We start from the raw sequence: 16,651 nt of genomic DNA on the forward strand, positions 1-16,651 counted from the left end.
TTACTACATGATATGGAAAGGAATTCTCATCAAGAAACTTATCCAATTTCATTGTTATCAAAACCTAGTTTCATTTTTCAGTCTGAATAAAAGGCTCCATTGTCCTTCCTTTCCCTCCAAATGGCCTCCCTCCAGCCAGTATCAATCTGGCTTTAAATTTTTATCGGTGTGAGATGCTCTATATCTTCTTCTGGTATTCAAAGATACCACTTCCAAATATTATTGAAAGAAAGAAAGGATTTTCAAAGAAACTATTTCAGCTGGTAAAAGAAACAGCAATGCGTTTGTTTGAAACATTGTTGTGTGGCCATTGTGACTGAATTTGTGTACTGTATATACAATGCATAACTGAAGTTGTGTGCTGTATAAATGAAAAATTTTACCATTGTTGTTGTCATGTCCATATTACATGGAAGAATGGTTGCTACAGTCTACTCCAAAGAGAGGTTGGTCTTCTATTTTCCACCCCAATTTTGAGGGAGTGCATCCTGGGAGGTGGTCTCCCACCACTCTCGCCTTCCAATCAATTCCCCCCCCAATCCCCTTCCACTTCCACCAAAACCACATGGCTTTCAGCATACTGTTATATTTGAATAGCACTAAATGAAATTTTTATGCACTTTCTCCACATCCACAATCTTTCTGGAGTTGCTGTTTTCGACAGCCAGATATGCTTTCCAGTTACACCACAGTAAGAAGGAAGAAAGACTTTAAACTGACTGATTGCTGGCATATTATAAATAAAACAATATTTCCTTATCCATCAAAAATTAATAATAATAATAGAAAGGGAAATATAAATATGCAGTTTGATCATCATTTTAGAAATTAAGCAGTTCATCACCCATTTTTTTTAACTTAAAAATAAATATTAAATAAAATTATTTGATAAATTCTTTTTGAATGAGGGAAAAAAGTAAAGCAAAGCTGATTTGCAAACTAAAATAATTTTAAAAACAGAAGTTAATGCTATATAATTATGAGGATTTAATAAGATACATAATTATAATTGAGATAAGAAAAATAATTACCTTTTTCAAATTCACTGTTTGGACCCAATCTCCAGTATTAACTTCAAATACATCTACATGAGATTCACTATATATACATAAGAATTCATCCCTTTGACCTAGATTAATATGTATTAAATATACAGAACACATATATTACAGAACTACAACTGATAAAAACAAAAACTATAGAGTTAAGTTTACACTTACTAACTCCTGTAGGTAAGGCAGGGAACATAAGTTCTTTGTCTCTAGTTTTCCTACCTTGTCCATCAACAAAAATTCCTAAATCTAATAGAAATAATGAAAATCTTAAGTACCTCACACTATAATTCAGAGATGTGCAGAAAAAATAGTGATCAGTTGATAATAATTTTGAAATAAAAAGATTTTAAAATCCATCAATGATCTGCAATTCAGCTGCAAAATAAAAAATAAACTTTTGAGACATGCCTACCAAACCTAGTTCATCTTCAAAGCAAAATATTTGCATTAACCAACTAAACGTTTGAGGAACATATTATTTATCAAATTTATGACATAGAAAGAACTTTTTCAGGTGATCAAAAATCAATTTTTGTTAGTTACATGATATTCAAAATTCAAAACATAAAGACTGAATTTTTATTTGAAAACATTGTTCTTTATTTAAAACATGTATCTTGTTATTAGACTTTAATGCATTATTAATTAGATACAACCACCATGCAAATTAATAATGCAATCTATAAGCAAAAAATATGTTTATTTATTTATTTTAATTTTGAACTTCTATTTGCAAAGCTAACTTTTCAGAATGGGAAATGTGAAAAATTAGAGATGTGTCTTGCCAGGATTCGAACCATGGAACTTCAGATTGTTAGTTTGTTACGCTACCAGTTACACCAAGGGCATGCACAGAGAATGGTGATGTAGCCTTTTATATTTTTAAATTGTACATACATGTAAACATACACATCAAAGATACAATAATTTTTTTAAAAAATTTTCTAACATACAATATCCAATTTTATAATACTTTATTGAAGTGCAATAAAACTAAATAAAATTATTCTCTTATTCCTAATACTCAATGCAGAGAAAGTAAAATGTTATTTCTCTGAAATGTTTCTTTTCATATTATTGTCACTTAATTATCTCTAAAACGGTTGATAGTACTGTCTAAAACTCAAGTATCCACCATTTATATTAAGAAGTAGGAAAGAATTTAAACATTAACCTATCAAATACTACATGCTTATTAATGCATTGCCAAAATGTTAATTCAGGCTCAAAATAGCAGTCACAAAAAAAAGGAGAGAAATGACGCATGAGTAAAATTAAGGACCTTTTGCTGATTTTGACTGAAATTAAAGACTTTTAAAGAATAAAAACTTTTTCCAAAAAAACCTAAGGACTTTTAAGTACTTTTAATGACTATACGAACCTTGTTAATTAAATGTGCATTTTATAAAATGGCATACTTTTCTTCTGCAATAGGTGAATAATATAATAAATAACAAAGATAAACATTTAAAAATAAATATTTTTCTATTTCGTTTACATTTTCCATGTTTAAATTCTCTTCATTATTACTTAATAATTTTGCTTCCTCTTTCGCAAAACTGTTAATTGCAGTAGTGAAATATAATTTTTATTTTAATGAAATAAAAATTATTTTTTTTATTATAAATATTATGAAGATTAATGTATCATTCAGGATTGTGACAACATGTTATGTCACCATCAAAAGAAACATACGAAAATATAGCAAGATCTACTGTTGCCAAGTTTATTATTAATGAAAGTAAGCAAGTTTTATTATTAATTAAAAGAATAGAAATGATTTTAATTTCCCTTTAAGTACTATATATCAGCTTTCTAGTCAGCAATACAATTGCTTTTTTCTTCTCAGAGACATCTAAGTTTTGGATTTCTTTAATTAAAGCAAAGCATTCGACAATTATCTGCATAATTCAATGTTTTAGAATTTAATTTTACTTTTAATAAAATAATTTAACAGTAGTTATTTAGAAATACTGATAATTCATTAGACTGTACTTGAATAAAAACGGATTGAAAATAATCATTAGATATGTTACCTAATGATTACTTTCATTTTCAATTATAAGATTAACACATCTTCCCCATTACTCCAAATATACCTCTTTGAAGAATGTAAAAAATTAAATGCTTGAAGATACTTACAACTAAAAACTAGAAGAAATTCGTTGTTTGGAAGATTAACTGCAGTGAGAGCATCCATAGGATTATGGCCAAGATAAGAAAGAGCAGAACTGTCTGTGTTTACCAAACCTTTAAAGCATAAATACGTAACATTAAAACTTATAAAAAATATTACGAGGGCTATCCAGAAAGTAGATTACGTTTTGGAATAAAAAAATAAACAAAGTATAGGAAACAAATTTTATTATATACAGATGAAAGCCACACTCAAATACTACTTTTCTACATAGTCACCATACAAATTAAGGCATTTATCGTAGCGATGTACGAGCTTGGAAATTCCTTCGTCGAAAAATTCGGCCGCCTGCGCCTTCAACCACTTCGTTACCTCTTCTTGCAGCTGTGCGTCGTCATCAAAACGCTGCATAGCCAGCCACTTCTTCATTGCTGGGAATAGGTGGAAGTCGCTCGGTGCCAGGTCGGGACTGTACGGCAGATGAGGAAACAACTCCCACTTAAAAGATTCAAGAACTTTACGAGTGACATTTGCCGTGTGGGGCCGGGCGTTGTCGTGAATCAACAAGATCTTAGAGCTCAACATTCCTCTGCGCTTGTTTTGAATTGCTCTTCTGAGTTTTTGGAGAGTTTGGCAATACCTTTGAGAGTTTGTTGTAGTGCCTCTTTCCAGGAAGTCCACCAAAATTACACCTTTTCTGTCCCAAAAAACAGTCGCCATCATCTTCCTTGCCGACATTGTTTGCATGCATTTCTTGGGTTTTTGGGGAGAACTTGTGTGCCCCCACTGCATTGATTGCAATTTCGTTTCACAGTTCACATGTTTCACCCATGTTTCGTCACCAGTAACGATGCGATCGAGTAAAGAGTCACCATCCTTATGGTAAGCGTCCAAAAAGTTCAACGCTGCAGCCATTCGCTGATTTTTGTGGTCCTCTGTCAAGATTTTTGGAATCCATCTTGCACAAAACTTGTGGTAACCAAGCTTTTCGCTGATGATTTCGTGCAACAAACTTCGCGAAATTTGTGGAAAACTCAAAGAAAGTTCCGTTATTGTGAAATTTCGATTTTCACGGACTTTAGCATCGACTTTTTCGAGAAGTTCGGCGGTCACTATGCTGGGTCTCCCACTTCGATCTTCGTCGTGAACATTGGTTCGGCCATTTTGAAATCTTATGACCCACTGACGCACTCCACCTTCAGTGATAATGTTGTCCCCATACACTTCACGAAGCTGCCGATAGATTTCTATCGGTTTACAGTTTTTTGCAGTCAGAAACCTTATTACTGAGCGCACCTCGCAGCTCGCGGGATTTTCAATTAACGCAGACATTTCAAACCGTCACAGTATCTGAACGGAGCACAGCACGAACCTCTCACTAGCACGGCTAGATGCAGACTGAGCTGCGCAAAGCTCTGACCCCAAGATGGCCGCGCTAGCCCCGCCCCTAGCGGACACAGACGGAAACGTAATCTACTTCCTGGATGGCCCTCGTATAAGAATATTTCTTAAATAATAGATCCTTAAAATTCAAAAGTTAATCCAGTAAGCATTTATTACAAATAAATTATTCTGTATGACTATCATGCAACAGATTGTAACATAGCCTAATTTTTGATTAAGATAAACTGCAACAACAAATCAAGTTTCAAGGGAAGTTCTTGGCAATAAATATACATCAATAAATATTTCCTAAATTAACAGAACTTCCTTCCCATCAGTTGCCTTAAAAATTTGTTGTTGTCGTTACTGATCCTAACTGGTTAGCCATTAGGCTAGACCAGCTGTCAATACTTCCAGTACGGAGGTAGGTCCTTTCAATAGGTCCTCTTTTTACAAGTTCCAAACAGATAACATGTCCAGGAGTGAAATGATTAGTATTAAATTTCTTAAAGATGGGGTGAATCTTATTTCTCTGGTCAAATTTAAGGCATTTCAGGTGTCCACTTAGGAGCCTCGTCAAAGTAATGTGCTGAGCACAATTACCCCCAAAAGCAATAGCACCTTCCATCTGTCCATAAGTACCAATTATGAGCCAGAGGAGAATGGCAGGAAAGGGCAACAGTAGATTTAACTCTCGAGTATATTTCCAAAAGGTCAGGGTGCCAGTAGTCAGAGGCACTAAAGTACCTTCTTAGCCAGGACATCAGCCATTTCATTACCAATGAGGTCAATATGTGAAGGGATCCATTGCAGATGTACATCATAAAGGGAGAGAGTTTTTCCAGTAAAGCCAAACTAGAGTGAAATCTTATCACCAACATGAGGCCAGTTTTGTAGATGCTGGATAGAACTGTGACAGTCAATCAAAATCCACGTATCTTTGCAAGCAGTGTAAGTATATGCAATCTTAAGGCCCTCCTAAATTGTTATAAGCTCAGAATAAATAACAGAACAGTGATCAGCATTTTCTAGTCTTAAAATTAAAGCTATTAATAGGTGCTCTAATACAGACTCCACTACTGAAACCCCATGTTTATTTTTACTGCCATCAGTGAAAATCTGAAGGGCATTAAAGAGAATGTCTTTAAAAATTTACTTTATATAACATACAGATCTAGAGTTAAAAATTATACAATTTATTTTAAAAAATAAAAGAATATTATAGTTACATAATAAGAATTTTACATCAGTATTTATTCCGAATTATAAAAACTGGACAGCATACACTTACTTTAAGTAAAAATATGGAAATATATTTAAATGTACCTACTAAACTGAATAACATTTTCACATTTTTGCTACCTTTTCACACACAGTGTATATTCGGTTTAAACAAACATGCAATGTAAATACACACATATATCTATCCTATGTAATTTATTTATTTGTTAATTTTTGGCATTAAGTTATAAGGTATTTCTCCCACTTCCCTACTGTGCCTTCGTGGTGTAATGGTAGCACGCTGGGCTGGTATTCCAGAGGTCTGTGGTTTGATTCCCGGCAAAGGCGGTTACATATTTTTTATCTCTCCGGCTTTAAAAAAAAAAAAAAAAAAAAAAAAAAAAAACCCTAATGTCTCTGCAATGGCGCCCAAATTAAAAGGGTTGTGGATGATGATTCTTCACACCCAGGGTTTGGCGACTAGGTCCCCTAAAACCCTAGTCGCCCTTTAAAAAGGGGAGTATATAAGGTATTTCTCCCACTTCCCTAGCGTGCCTTCGTGGTGTAACGGCAGCACGCTGGGCTCGTACTCCAGAGGTCCGTGGCTCGATTCCTGGCGAAGGCAGTTGCATATTTTTCATCTCTCTGGCTTCCCATTAACCTAATGAACCTACAAAGTTAAGATCATATTAAATAAAATTAACACAATATCTTACAAACCATCAAAGAACAGTTAAATAAAAAAAGGTTCATTAGCCATCCCATGCATCCATTTCAAAAGAATTTTAAAACAATGAGATTTCCAGTTTTTATTCCCTTATCAAAATATTATGCAATAACTACAAATCTTCTTATAGATTCTTACCTCTCTTTCAAATTTAAAATATAGCTAAGCAATTAAGAAAATATAGCTAGCTTTACGATCAAAATTTTCTGCCCAGAATATTTTTTGCTCTATTGCTCATACTTTCAGTTTATTATTTTTTACACTTAAAAGGCTGTTGCAGATACATTAAAAATCTACTTGGTTCTCATGCACATAATATAAAAACAATAATAAATAGAACACTTTCTATACTCTCTTATTTGAATTTCTTATCAATTGATAGCTTCAGAATATAATCATAGATTCAAAATTCAAACTTGTTTTGTGATATAAATAACTGAAACATAAAATTTAATTCTTTATTTAAAAACATAAAATAAAGTGTTATAGGTTTAAAAAATGCAAATTATAAACTTACAAAATGGAGGTGTTTCTTCCCATAAAGAGTATATGAAAAATGATGAAGGAAAGCCCACACACAGTCTATCCCCCATCACATTGAGGCACTGAGCAGAAGTTGGCAAAGAAATTTCTCGGCGTCTTTGGTGGCGGCTTTTTGTTCGATTGATATCGTACAGCACCACCTACAAAAGGAAGCATGATAAATGAATAGTTCTAGCTATTGTACCATGATGTAGAGCATTATAGAAAATCAAATATTGCACCTTATTGTAATTTTTACACATAAATATTTTCTGGATATTATTTTTTCAATAAAAAAATCATATCACAATGTTACAAGACAAGCATGCATACAATTTAGAGAAAGCAACATTTTATTTTGAGGGAAACGTTTTGATACACCATACCATTAAAACAGCTTTTTTAATTACATGCATAATCAGTTATGTCTGCAACCTCCCCTAAAAATATATATTCAAAATGTTTTAAAAAAAGCCTTAATTTTTTTATGTATTTATTTATAGTAGGGTGTCTCAAACTTTTTGTTCCATGCATCCCTTTCACCATTGCTGGAAGACTATCCCCCCTCTCCTTTTCAAACTCGAAAAATAAATACATACATTTATCCAGATTTAGTTGATTTATAAATTAAACAACAAAAAGTATATAAAATGTTGATAAATACCAAAATTTGAGTAAAGGTAGTTTTTTACATTCATTAACTAAAACAAAATGCTCACTGCATTCCCTTCCTGAAATTAAGAAATTCTCTCCCTAGGAACTCCTTATTTACAGTCATATAATTCTATAAAAAGTGCTGCTACATTACTTGACTCCACTAGGAATAAAAATCCTTGGATAATTTTAACAGTGGCTTAAATGAGATATTTGTAATTAAATAATCAATTTTATGGTAAAAGTCTAGATAAATATATGTATTTCTTTTAGTGAAAAATAATATTTTGGTATTAGTCTTTATGTACAGAAAACAGACTTCTAAAATTTTCTTAAGATAATTAATAAATAATTTATATTCTAATCTACTGAAATGCTTATGGAGCTGGTTGGTTTATTGATGTTGGAAAATAATATAAGTGTTATCTCTTTAGTTCAAGTAACTGAAATATTTTATAATATGAAAAATTTAGTAAATGTGAGATTTGTAATACTATTAACAGGTATACATTGTTGCTAAACAGTGTGATTTAGTGCCAATAATGAAAAAGCATGATATCATAACAATATTATAAGAAATTCATTTGGATTTAATGTAAACTCCATTAATTCTAGATAAGCAGGTTAATTTTTGTAAAGAAGGACATAATTTCTATTTTTCCTTTGCATTTTGGAAAAAAAAAAAAAAAATATCTAGGACAGAATGGAGAGGAGTGTTTTTTGAAGTTACAAAATCCCAGGATTAAGAAAAACCACGATACCTGACTTTGGAAATGAATAAACTAATTGTGAGATAACATGAGAAAATATGATATGCATTTTCATTTTTTATATGCGCCATTTGAAATTTGCATTTCCTTTTTACCTAACTAAATAAAGAACAATGAAATGTTCATTATTTTCTGAAATGATTATTAAGATCCTTAGTAGGATTTCATAACCAGATCAAATGTTTTAATTTCACGTTTAAGGCATTCTGTTGACTGTCAATACATTTTTTTTTCTGAAATCTTATATAATTTGAAATAGAAGTTTTTGATATGAGGTTGATAATAAGTAAAATGATTGTTTTATAATTTTAGAGCACAAATTTTTCAAATTCATTTCGCTATTCTTACATGAATTCCATTTCTTATAAACTCAGCTATCCAGAATTCAGTATTTCTTGAGCTTTCCAGAAAGTCAAGTTTTTACTATACAAGAAATTACTTATGATTTATTACACCTGTACTAAAAATACTGGCACAAACAGAGAAAAAAAAAGTGATAATAATTTTTAAATCAACAGATAAATCTGTATAAAATTATTTATATTTATCCTTGTAACATTAATTATTAGTCTTCAGAATGCACTAAATATTATTTAAAACATATAGTATAAGAAAGTCTTAATGTACCATGTTTCATTTATATTTCAACTGCATGAATAATTGAAAATTTGGTTACTAAAAAATTGTATATGCGTATGTACAGTAATACAATTACTGAGAGAGGTTATTAATATATCCCATAAAATCCTACATGTAATAAAACATTAAATGGCTCACATAGTTAAAATATCTGCAGCATTAAGTAAATAATTTCTTTTTAAAAAGTTTTTCAAAATATGACTTTTACGGGTGCTCATTAAAAAGAATTAGCAAGCACAGTCCTGAAACTAATGTTACAAAAATATCTTTTTACCCCAGAAAGACATTTTCAACAATGACAGATACATGAAAAGATTCTGCTGTATACAGAAATGTAAGAAAAGAAATATTGAAAAATAAATAATTAAATCTATAAGCAGTTAATAATATATCAAAATGGATTTCTTCTAGTCATTCGAAAAGACCACAAACTCATACATACATCACCCATAACACTTTCTTACTCTGTCCAAAAAACTTTGAAAGAAAGTGCTCAGTTCAGTACTGACATACTGAGAGCATTTCTGCGATAGAAATTATATAAATTCCATCAAAAATAAATCAACAATTTATTTTTTTTTCTTTTGGAGAAAGGGGGTACAGGAATTTTTTGTTCAAAATTGATTTGCTTACTGATGCTGATTTATAATTCTGTTCCAGATCCCTCCCAGTCACTGACATAAAAATAAATAAATAAATAAATAAATCCTCCTCTTTCAGAAATTTAATTTTAGAAAATCAGATAAAATTCTTTACATACTGAAAAAAATTTCTAAAATTTCAAATGCATATTATTGACTATCTTCATGAACCATACTATGTGGATACAATTTTAAAATCAAATAATCTTCATGCAAAATCCAGATGTTAAAACCTTATTAAAACATCAATAATTTTGAAAGTCTGTGAATAAAAATATACTACACTTCATACAACTACATTAGCTAGATTCTGAACTGTTTAGGATTATTGCTATTTTCATCATTTTTTAACAATAATGCTCAAAGAGTTTCTGTATGTAGAAATTAATCAAGGATCTCAAGTTCTTTTATAAATTTTCAAGTTAGTTGTAATAAGTTTGTAGTTAAGTCCAGTGAGTTCTGTTTGTAATATTAGCACCAATATTTATATATATTAATTATCAACATTTACATATATTACATAATAATTTTTTCTGTTCAGTTTCTTCAGACAATACTGCATGAAATACCTAATCTTACATCAAAACTGTTTTCAAAATTGTCTTTAATTTGCCAACAATGCATCCAATTTTTTTTGCAACATATTGCCTATTATAGCTGTATAGCTGTTGCACTGATGGCTAGGAATGCCTAATTCCCATGTTGTAAAAATTATATAGCATACAGAAATCAGTTTGGGACATTAATACTGAAAATGTATCTTAAATTTAAAAAAAAAAAAAAAAAAAAAAAAAAAAAAAAAAAGGAAAAAATAATTTAAAAGCAAAACATCACATCATATGTGACCATATAATTTATTTATTTTTGGTGATTGTTATACTTGATTGCAACAGAAACAGGTTACAGTACTTTGATTGCAATAGCATTTCTGTAATTGGCATTACAGAAATGATGGGTTGAGTATACATTAAGTACATTAAGTACTGAAAAATTTAAGCTTCATTAACCTCTTCTATATTCCAATCATTATAGTACTAAAAATCATTTAATGAAACACAAACACTTTTAATAAGGTTAAACTTTTTAATATAATTTAAAATATTCTTCTCAATGAAGGAACAAACTGCAAAAATTTATAAATGTAATTCATTAACGGAAGTTCCTCTAAGTGTTTTATTTACTCAAATTAGTAAAATGTTATAAGTACACATTTATTTTATATCAATTATCATCAAATGTTCATACTTTACAATCACCATTGAAACGGAATGGCATCTTTAATATAGATAAGTCAGAAATGTTGGAGAAAGGTGCCTATAACACAAAGGAAAAATATATGTGGGATATTCAATAGCGATATGACTTTCAGAACATTGCAAAACTTTCTCCAAAAAAATTTAAGAAAATAATACATTTTTTTAACTAAACTAAGATCTGACAAATTAAAATATTTATTTTCACCATACAATTTTAAGTAACACAAAAATTATAAATAAAATATTAAATGATATAAAAAATTTGAAATTTACATGGGACAAATTTTGCACCAAGAAAAATGACTGATAATTTTTTCAATGTTGAATATATAATTTTGTCCCAGTTGCAAAAATATTTATATTGATTTACAACTTTTAATCTACAAATACATTAAAAGTTTAGTAATTAACTAACTCATTAGTATGGTTAATGCATTCCCTAATACTGCAAAACTCAAATTCCAGTATTTTCAAAATGATATCTCATAATGACATGATATCAAATATAAAAATTATAGTATTACAAAAAGGAAATAAATACACACAGTACACTTGTTAATCTTTTTGTATCTACCAATGTATAATACATTTAATTTCATATAAACAATAAATATCTTTAAACACAAAAAGACTAATAAAATGCTAATTATTTAGATCAAATATTTAAAGCAGACTAGTTAAGATCATGTATTTAGTGTACAATACATTATTCTCGCAGAGGATAAGCTCTTCATTATGAAGAGGATAAGATCTTCATTCCATATCATTATTATTATTATATAGATAAACATTTTAAAATGAATCTGATAGCAATAAAGAAAAAAAAAAGACTTTTAAATATTTTTCTTCAAAGCAAAATTTTTCATAAAACCATTTCATACTATGTTTTCTGGACAGATACTGTATTTCCTACAAAATAAGATCTAATTAGAAAACAAACTTTAGCATTATAATTTTAAGAATGCCTGAATGAATAAACCTTAGCCCAAAAATAAGTCTCAGCTAATATCATTAGCCAGACTGGAGCCATAATTATTGCTGAAAGATCAAACAGAATGCAGACACAATATGGATGTGTCCTTCATAATGAAGGGACATGGTTATGACTAATTACTACATTCTTAATTCAATATGTTGTGTATTGTAGCAGATGTGCTTAATGGACCCATAAGAAAAGCAGATACATATTCTGAATTTTATGCCCACAATGTTTTGCTGCTTTTGTGTAATCCAGTATTCATAAGTGTCTTTAATGCCATTATTGTCTAATTACATCTTCAATAATTATAAAATTTATAAATGTAGTTCATTAATGGAAGTTCCTCTAAGTGTTTTATTTACTCAAATTAAAATATTATAAGTACACATTTATTTTATATCAATTATCATCAAATGTTCATACTTTACAATCACCATTGAAACGCAATGGCATCTTTAATATAGATAAGTCAGAAGTGTTGGAGAAAAGTGCCTTTAACACAAAGGAAAAATATATGTGGGATATTCAATAGCAATACTTGATTTATTAATAGATTTCAATGGGATAATATTTTGATTCCTAAATAAAATGAGTGAAAAAAAAGAAGGAGCTATTTTTTTTAAGTATAAGAAAAGAATCATAGAAGACTCCTGGACCTAGTAATTTACTACAACCACTCCTTAGTGATTTACTATAACCTTAATCAGGTGGACAAAGAAAAGCTAAGAAACACAAGAGTAGATAAGCAACCATTACTCCCTGAGCTGGGAAACATCATCTATGAATGATTTGGATTGTTCCCAAGGCTGATATTCAAGCATTTATCTTTGCAATGGCATCGCAGTTAGACATTTTCCCAGAAGAATTCAAAGTATTACAATGCTAAAGAGACAACTTCTTCAACAGTAAGAACTGTCTGTGAGAAAGTTAAAACACAGCTTCAAGCTGAAAGAATTGAAGTTACTAAACGTGCAATTGCATTTAAGTCTTTTGTTGATGACATCAACTTTTTTAAATGCTAACTCTCCAGCGTTATATCTCTAGTTATAAAATTGCATACATTATCTGCATTTTAGAACTGATCTGAATGGAGAGAAAGCTCTGCCTCTAATCATGACTAAGAACATTAATGATAAGAATGAACTTATTTCAGGTATTTATGCTCTTGAAGCCAAAAATGTTTGATGCATACAAACAGCTATAAAGAAATGGTTACAATTACAAAATTATGATTCAAGGCTACTACTTGTTGGGGTGGGCAAAGAGGTCTGCTAATCTGAGATTCAACTCACCAAATTAACATGACTTCCTTGCAGAAAGAATGCTAAGTTATATAAATATATGAATAAATGTAACTTGTTATAAATATAAAAATGTATGCTGTTGTGTATAAAAAAATGAGACATCTTTTGGAACTAAGCCCTAATGTGTCTTTTGAAGCAAAAAATTAATATATGAGCCAGTCTTATTTTTGGGAAATAGATTACATATATTGTAATGCCTTTTCCCTTCAAATTTACATATTTTATTAAATTAAAGCAAATGGAAAATGTTTGCTTTTACGAATAACTGCATTTGTGTTTTAAAATGTGTGCAAATAAATTCAGTATCAGTTTGTTGCAAATCAAGTATTAAACAACAGGAAAGCCATATTTCAGCCCCTCTACTAAAAAATGAATATATATGCAAATTTACAAAATCTAGTTACATATTATTATTTACAATTTATTTACATTATATTAGAGGTAAGCTGAACCCAAAATTTTCTTGAATCCGAATCTTAAAGGGTTTCCAAACTACCTGAATCTTTTAAATTTCAAATCTCTTAAATTCTTTATATACAAATAACAAAAAGGGGAAGGAATTTCGAATTTGCATTTAATGAAAAACATATCTAACAACAGAGTTTTTAAAATGTGGCTATATTTATTAAAAAGGTGCAAACGAAATTTATAAAATTAATTACTCTTGAAATAATCAAGTACTCTTGAATTTTGCCACTCAATTTCTGAATATAATTTGTTCAAAGCAACAATCCACTTTTTTTACATTTCTTCAGAAATCTTTTAAACAATGCAGATATAAAGAAGGAAGAATTATTTCAGGCATTATTACAGATGAATACCAAACATGGAATAATAAAATTCTTTTGAAAAATTAACAGTATGATGCTCGCTTAGGGTGATTCTGATGATCTAGCTCTACTGAAATTTTAACAGTCATATTCTTTTCTTAATAAATGCTTTTATGTCAATAAAGTTAATCTTTACACAGTTTTCAGTTACCGTAAATAAAGCTCTTAATATTGAATTTTTTACAACATCCGTAGGCTTTGAAGATTCAAATGTTCCTGTTCTAGAAAGCATAAATATTCTCACATTTAATATAATTTTAAAGTTTTTTACTTAAAATTTTAATATATATGAAAGTCTTAAATAAATATTTTTGCTCCCCAGATGAAAATATCCAGCATGCCTTTGTGCCAAAAGTACTATTAGGTTAGAATAGATCAAAATTGGAGGAGTTGCATATTATTTTTAATTTAAACATACTTTGATCATAAATTTTTTACTTGATAATAAAATTACTATGTTTTTACCTTTTTGAATAAAGCAAAGAATGTTTGTATTGTTGCGTGCGTACGGGTTCGTTATGAAATGAATGCACAAGTCCGATGAAAAATGAACAAAAATTTATTATTATCACAACAAAAATGCTTAAATTTTCTCAAATTATCATACAGTATTACAATATCTCACAGTAGTTATCTTTTAACTACTCGAATGTCCAATAGAACGTAATTTAAAACAGCTAAAGAACGCTAATCCGCGAATTCGCTACAATCAACAAGAGCAATTTTCTAAACAACAACAAACTAAGCAACTACAACAAACTGAGAGGTTTCCCTCCTTTTATAAGATTTTTAAATCGCGTGCGAGAATTTTCTGGTACTTTCTCGAAATCAAAAAGACATATTTATTTATTTAATGTTAAATGCACGTGATCTTGTATTTTTAATTTTCTGGCTTAGCTTTCTTCTTTAAATATTCGTCACGCGCTGCACTGCGCGGGAAATAAAACCATTTAATTTATAATTGAATTAACATTAGCTTTTTAAATACCAAATTTGTAACAGTATTGTTAAATATGAGAGATGATTTTTGATCAAAAATAAATAAATAAATAAATACAGTGCATGAAAAACAAACACTTATTTGCATTTTGTTCTTCTGTTATGAATGTTACGTTTTCTTTGTTTACTAAGCTCCTTTGTGTGCTTGTAATAAGGTGCTTGTAAAAAAGTGCTTGTAAGGACTGATAATTATTAGTTGTCTTTAACTTAATGCTTAAGTGAATGATTTAGGTAGATTTATTATTTTTTTTTATTAGTGATTTATTTTCAGTTAATTCTATATGACTTAATGAAAATTTTTACTTTCAGCTTTGCAAAATTAAATGACAAAGGAAAAACATATAAAACAAAATTGATACAGATCTATACTTAGAAATTTTTCTAAAATTCACTAAATTTTATCATTAATATCATTAAGTTTAGAAAATTTTTTAACTGTTTACTATTATGACTCACCTGTCTCTTAAGAGCAATGCAAAATACATAGTTGGAAGAACACCCTTGAGAATAACAGGCAGTGTCAAAAGTAAGGCAACCCTTGGTATCGGCTACTTTTATCCATTCTATATCATGGCCATCTAATGCACCTACTGGAATCAGTCGTATATGCCTTTGTTTACCTATAAATAAGTTTCTATGAAGTTCTACAAATCTATAAATGGCTTAGAAAAGTGTGTAATAACTCTATGCTTTTATTTATGCTAATTTATTCTATCTCAATAGTCCTTTTCCTCACTGAAAAATTTTAAAAGCTAAGCCACTGATATTCACTATTGCTTGCATAAAACACAAACAAAATCTTCTCAGTTCAGAAATGAACTTCCAAATAGAAATAAAGAATTCTTAATTACATATATTTATTCAAATGCAGGCAGTTAGAGAAATTAAAATGATTGCCAGTTTAAAAAAAAATTACCTGATACTGCTATTAAGAGCTGCTCTTCTGGGACATACTGAATTTGACATATTTTTTTGCCATCACCTATTCTTGCTATTTCTAAAAATGAAAAAATAAAATACTGAATGCATATTATTATAATTAAAAACTGTGACTAAATAAAAAGTACGAAATAGAATCAAAATCAAATGGAGCTTCAGATAAGGTAGTCACATCAGAGCATGTACGTTTTCAGAAGCAAAAATGAAGTCTGCACACAATTTTTGAATGAAAAATTCTTATTTTAACTGAGCCTATTTTAATCAAAAACACTTTTTCTTTGCATTAAATTTGCACTAAAAATTCTGGGATAATATGCATTGCCTTATATAGAAAACCTACCTGGCCATAAAGTTAAATAGGGGTACAACTAATCATACTTTTAAATTTTTTTTCATCCTACAAGATATCATTTATTTGCCATTCATATTAATTAAAATTTTAATTACATTTTTTAATTTAAAAAATGAAAATAACTATTGTTTAATTAACTAACTAAATTTTTAATAAATATTTATATGCAATATATACACAGCTGCATAGGTCTATTGATCCAGTGCTTAAATTGCACCGCAGCCCGGCTCCACTACTTCTCAA

The 16,651-nt window shown here is 29.5% G+C and overlaps 1 protein-coding gene across 1 annotated transcript in view; it reads right to left on the reverse strand.

Moving 5' to 3' along the window:
• LOC118197739 (serine/threonine-protein kinase Genghis Khan-like) overlaps window positions 1–16,651 on the reverse strand; it is a 464,691-nt gene that overhangs the window by 33,635 nt on the left and 414,405 nt on the right. The window contains exons 34-40 of the mRNA XM_085811939.1: window positions 16,034–16,114; window positions 15,574–15,737; window positions 10,995–11,063; window positions 7,041–7,206; window positions 3,198–3,305; window positions 1,221–1,301; window positions 1,032–1,129 (exon numbers count right to left, since the gene is read on the reverse strand). Coding sequence (XP_085668065.1) covers window positions 1,032–1,129; window positions 1,221–1,301; window positions 3,198–3,305; window positions 7,041–7,206; window positions 10,995–11,063; window positions 15,574–15,737; window positions 16,034–16,114 — 767 coding nt within the window. The remainder of the gene's footprint in view (window positions 1–1,031; window positions 1,130–1,220; window positions 1,302–3,197; window positions 3,306–7,040; window positions 7,207–10,994; window positions 11,064–15,573; window positions 15,738–16,033; window positions 16,115–16,651) is intronic.

This window comes from Stegodyphus dumicola, chromosome 2 (assembly GCF_044657685.1).
Source record: "Stegodyphus dumicola isolate Sdum_Otavi_A_Nest chromosome 2, ASM4465768v1".
In the NCBI taxonomy this organism is placed as follows: Eukaryota; Metazoa; Arthropoda; class Arachnida; order Araneae; family Eresidae; genus Stegodyphus; species Stegodyphus dumicola.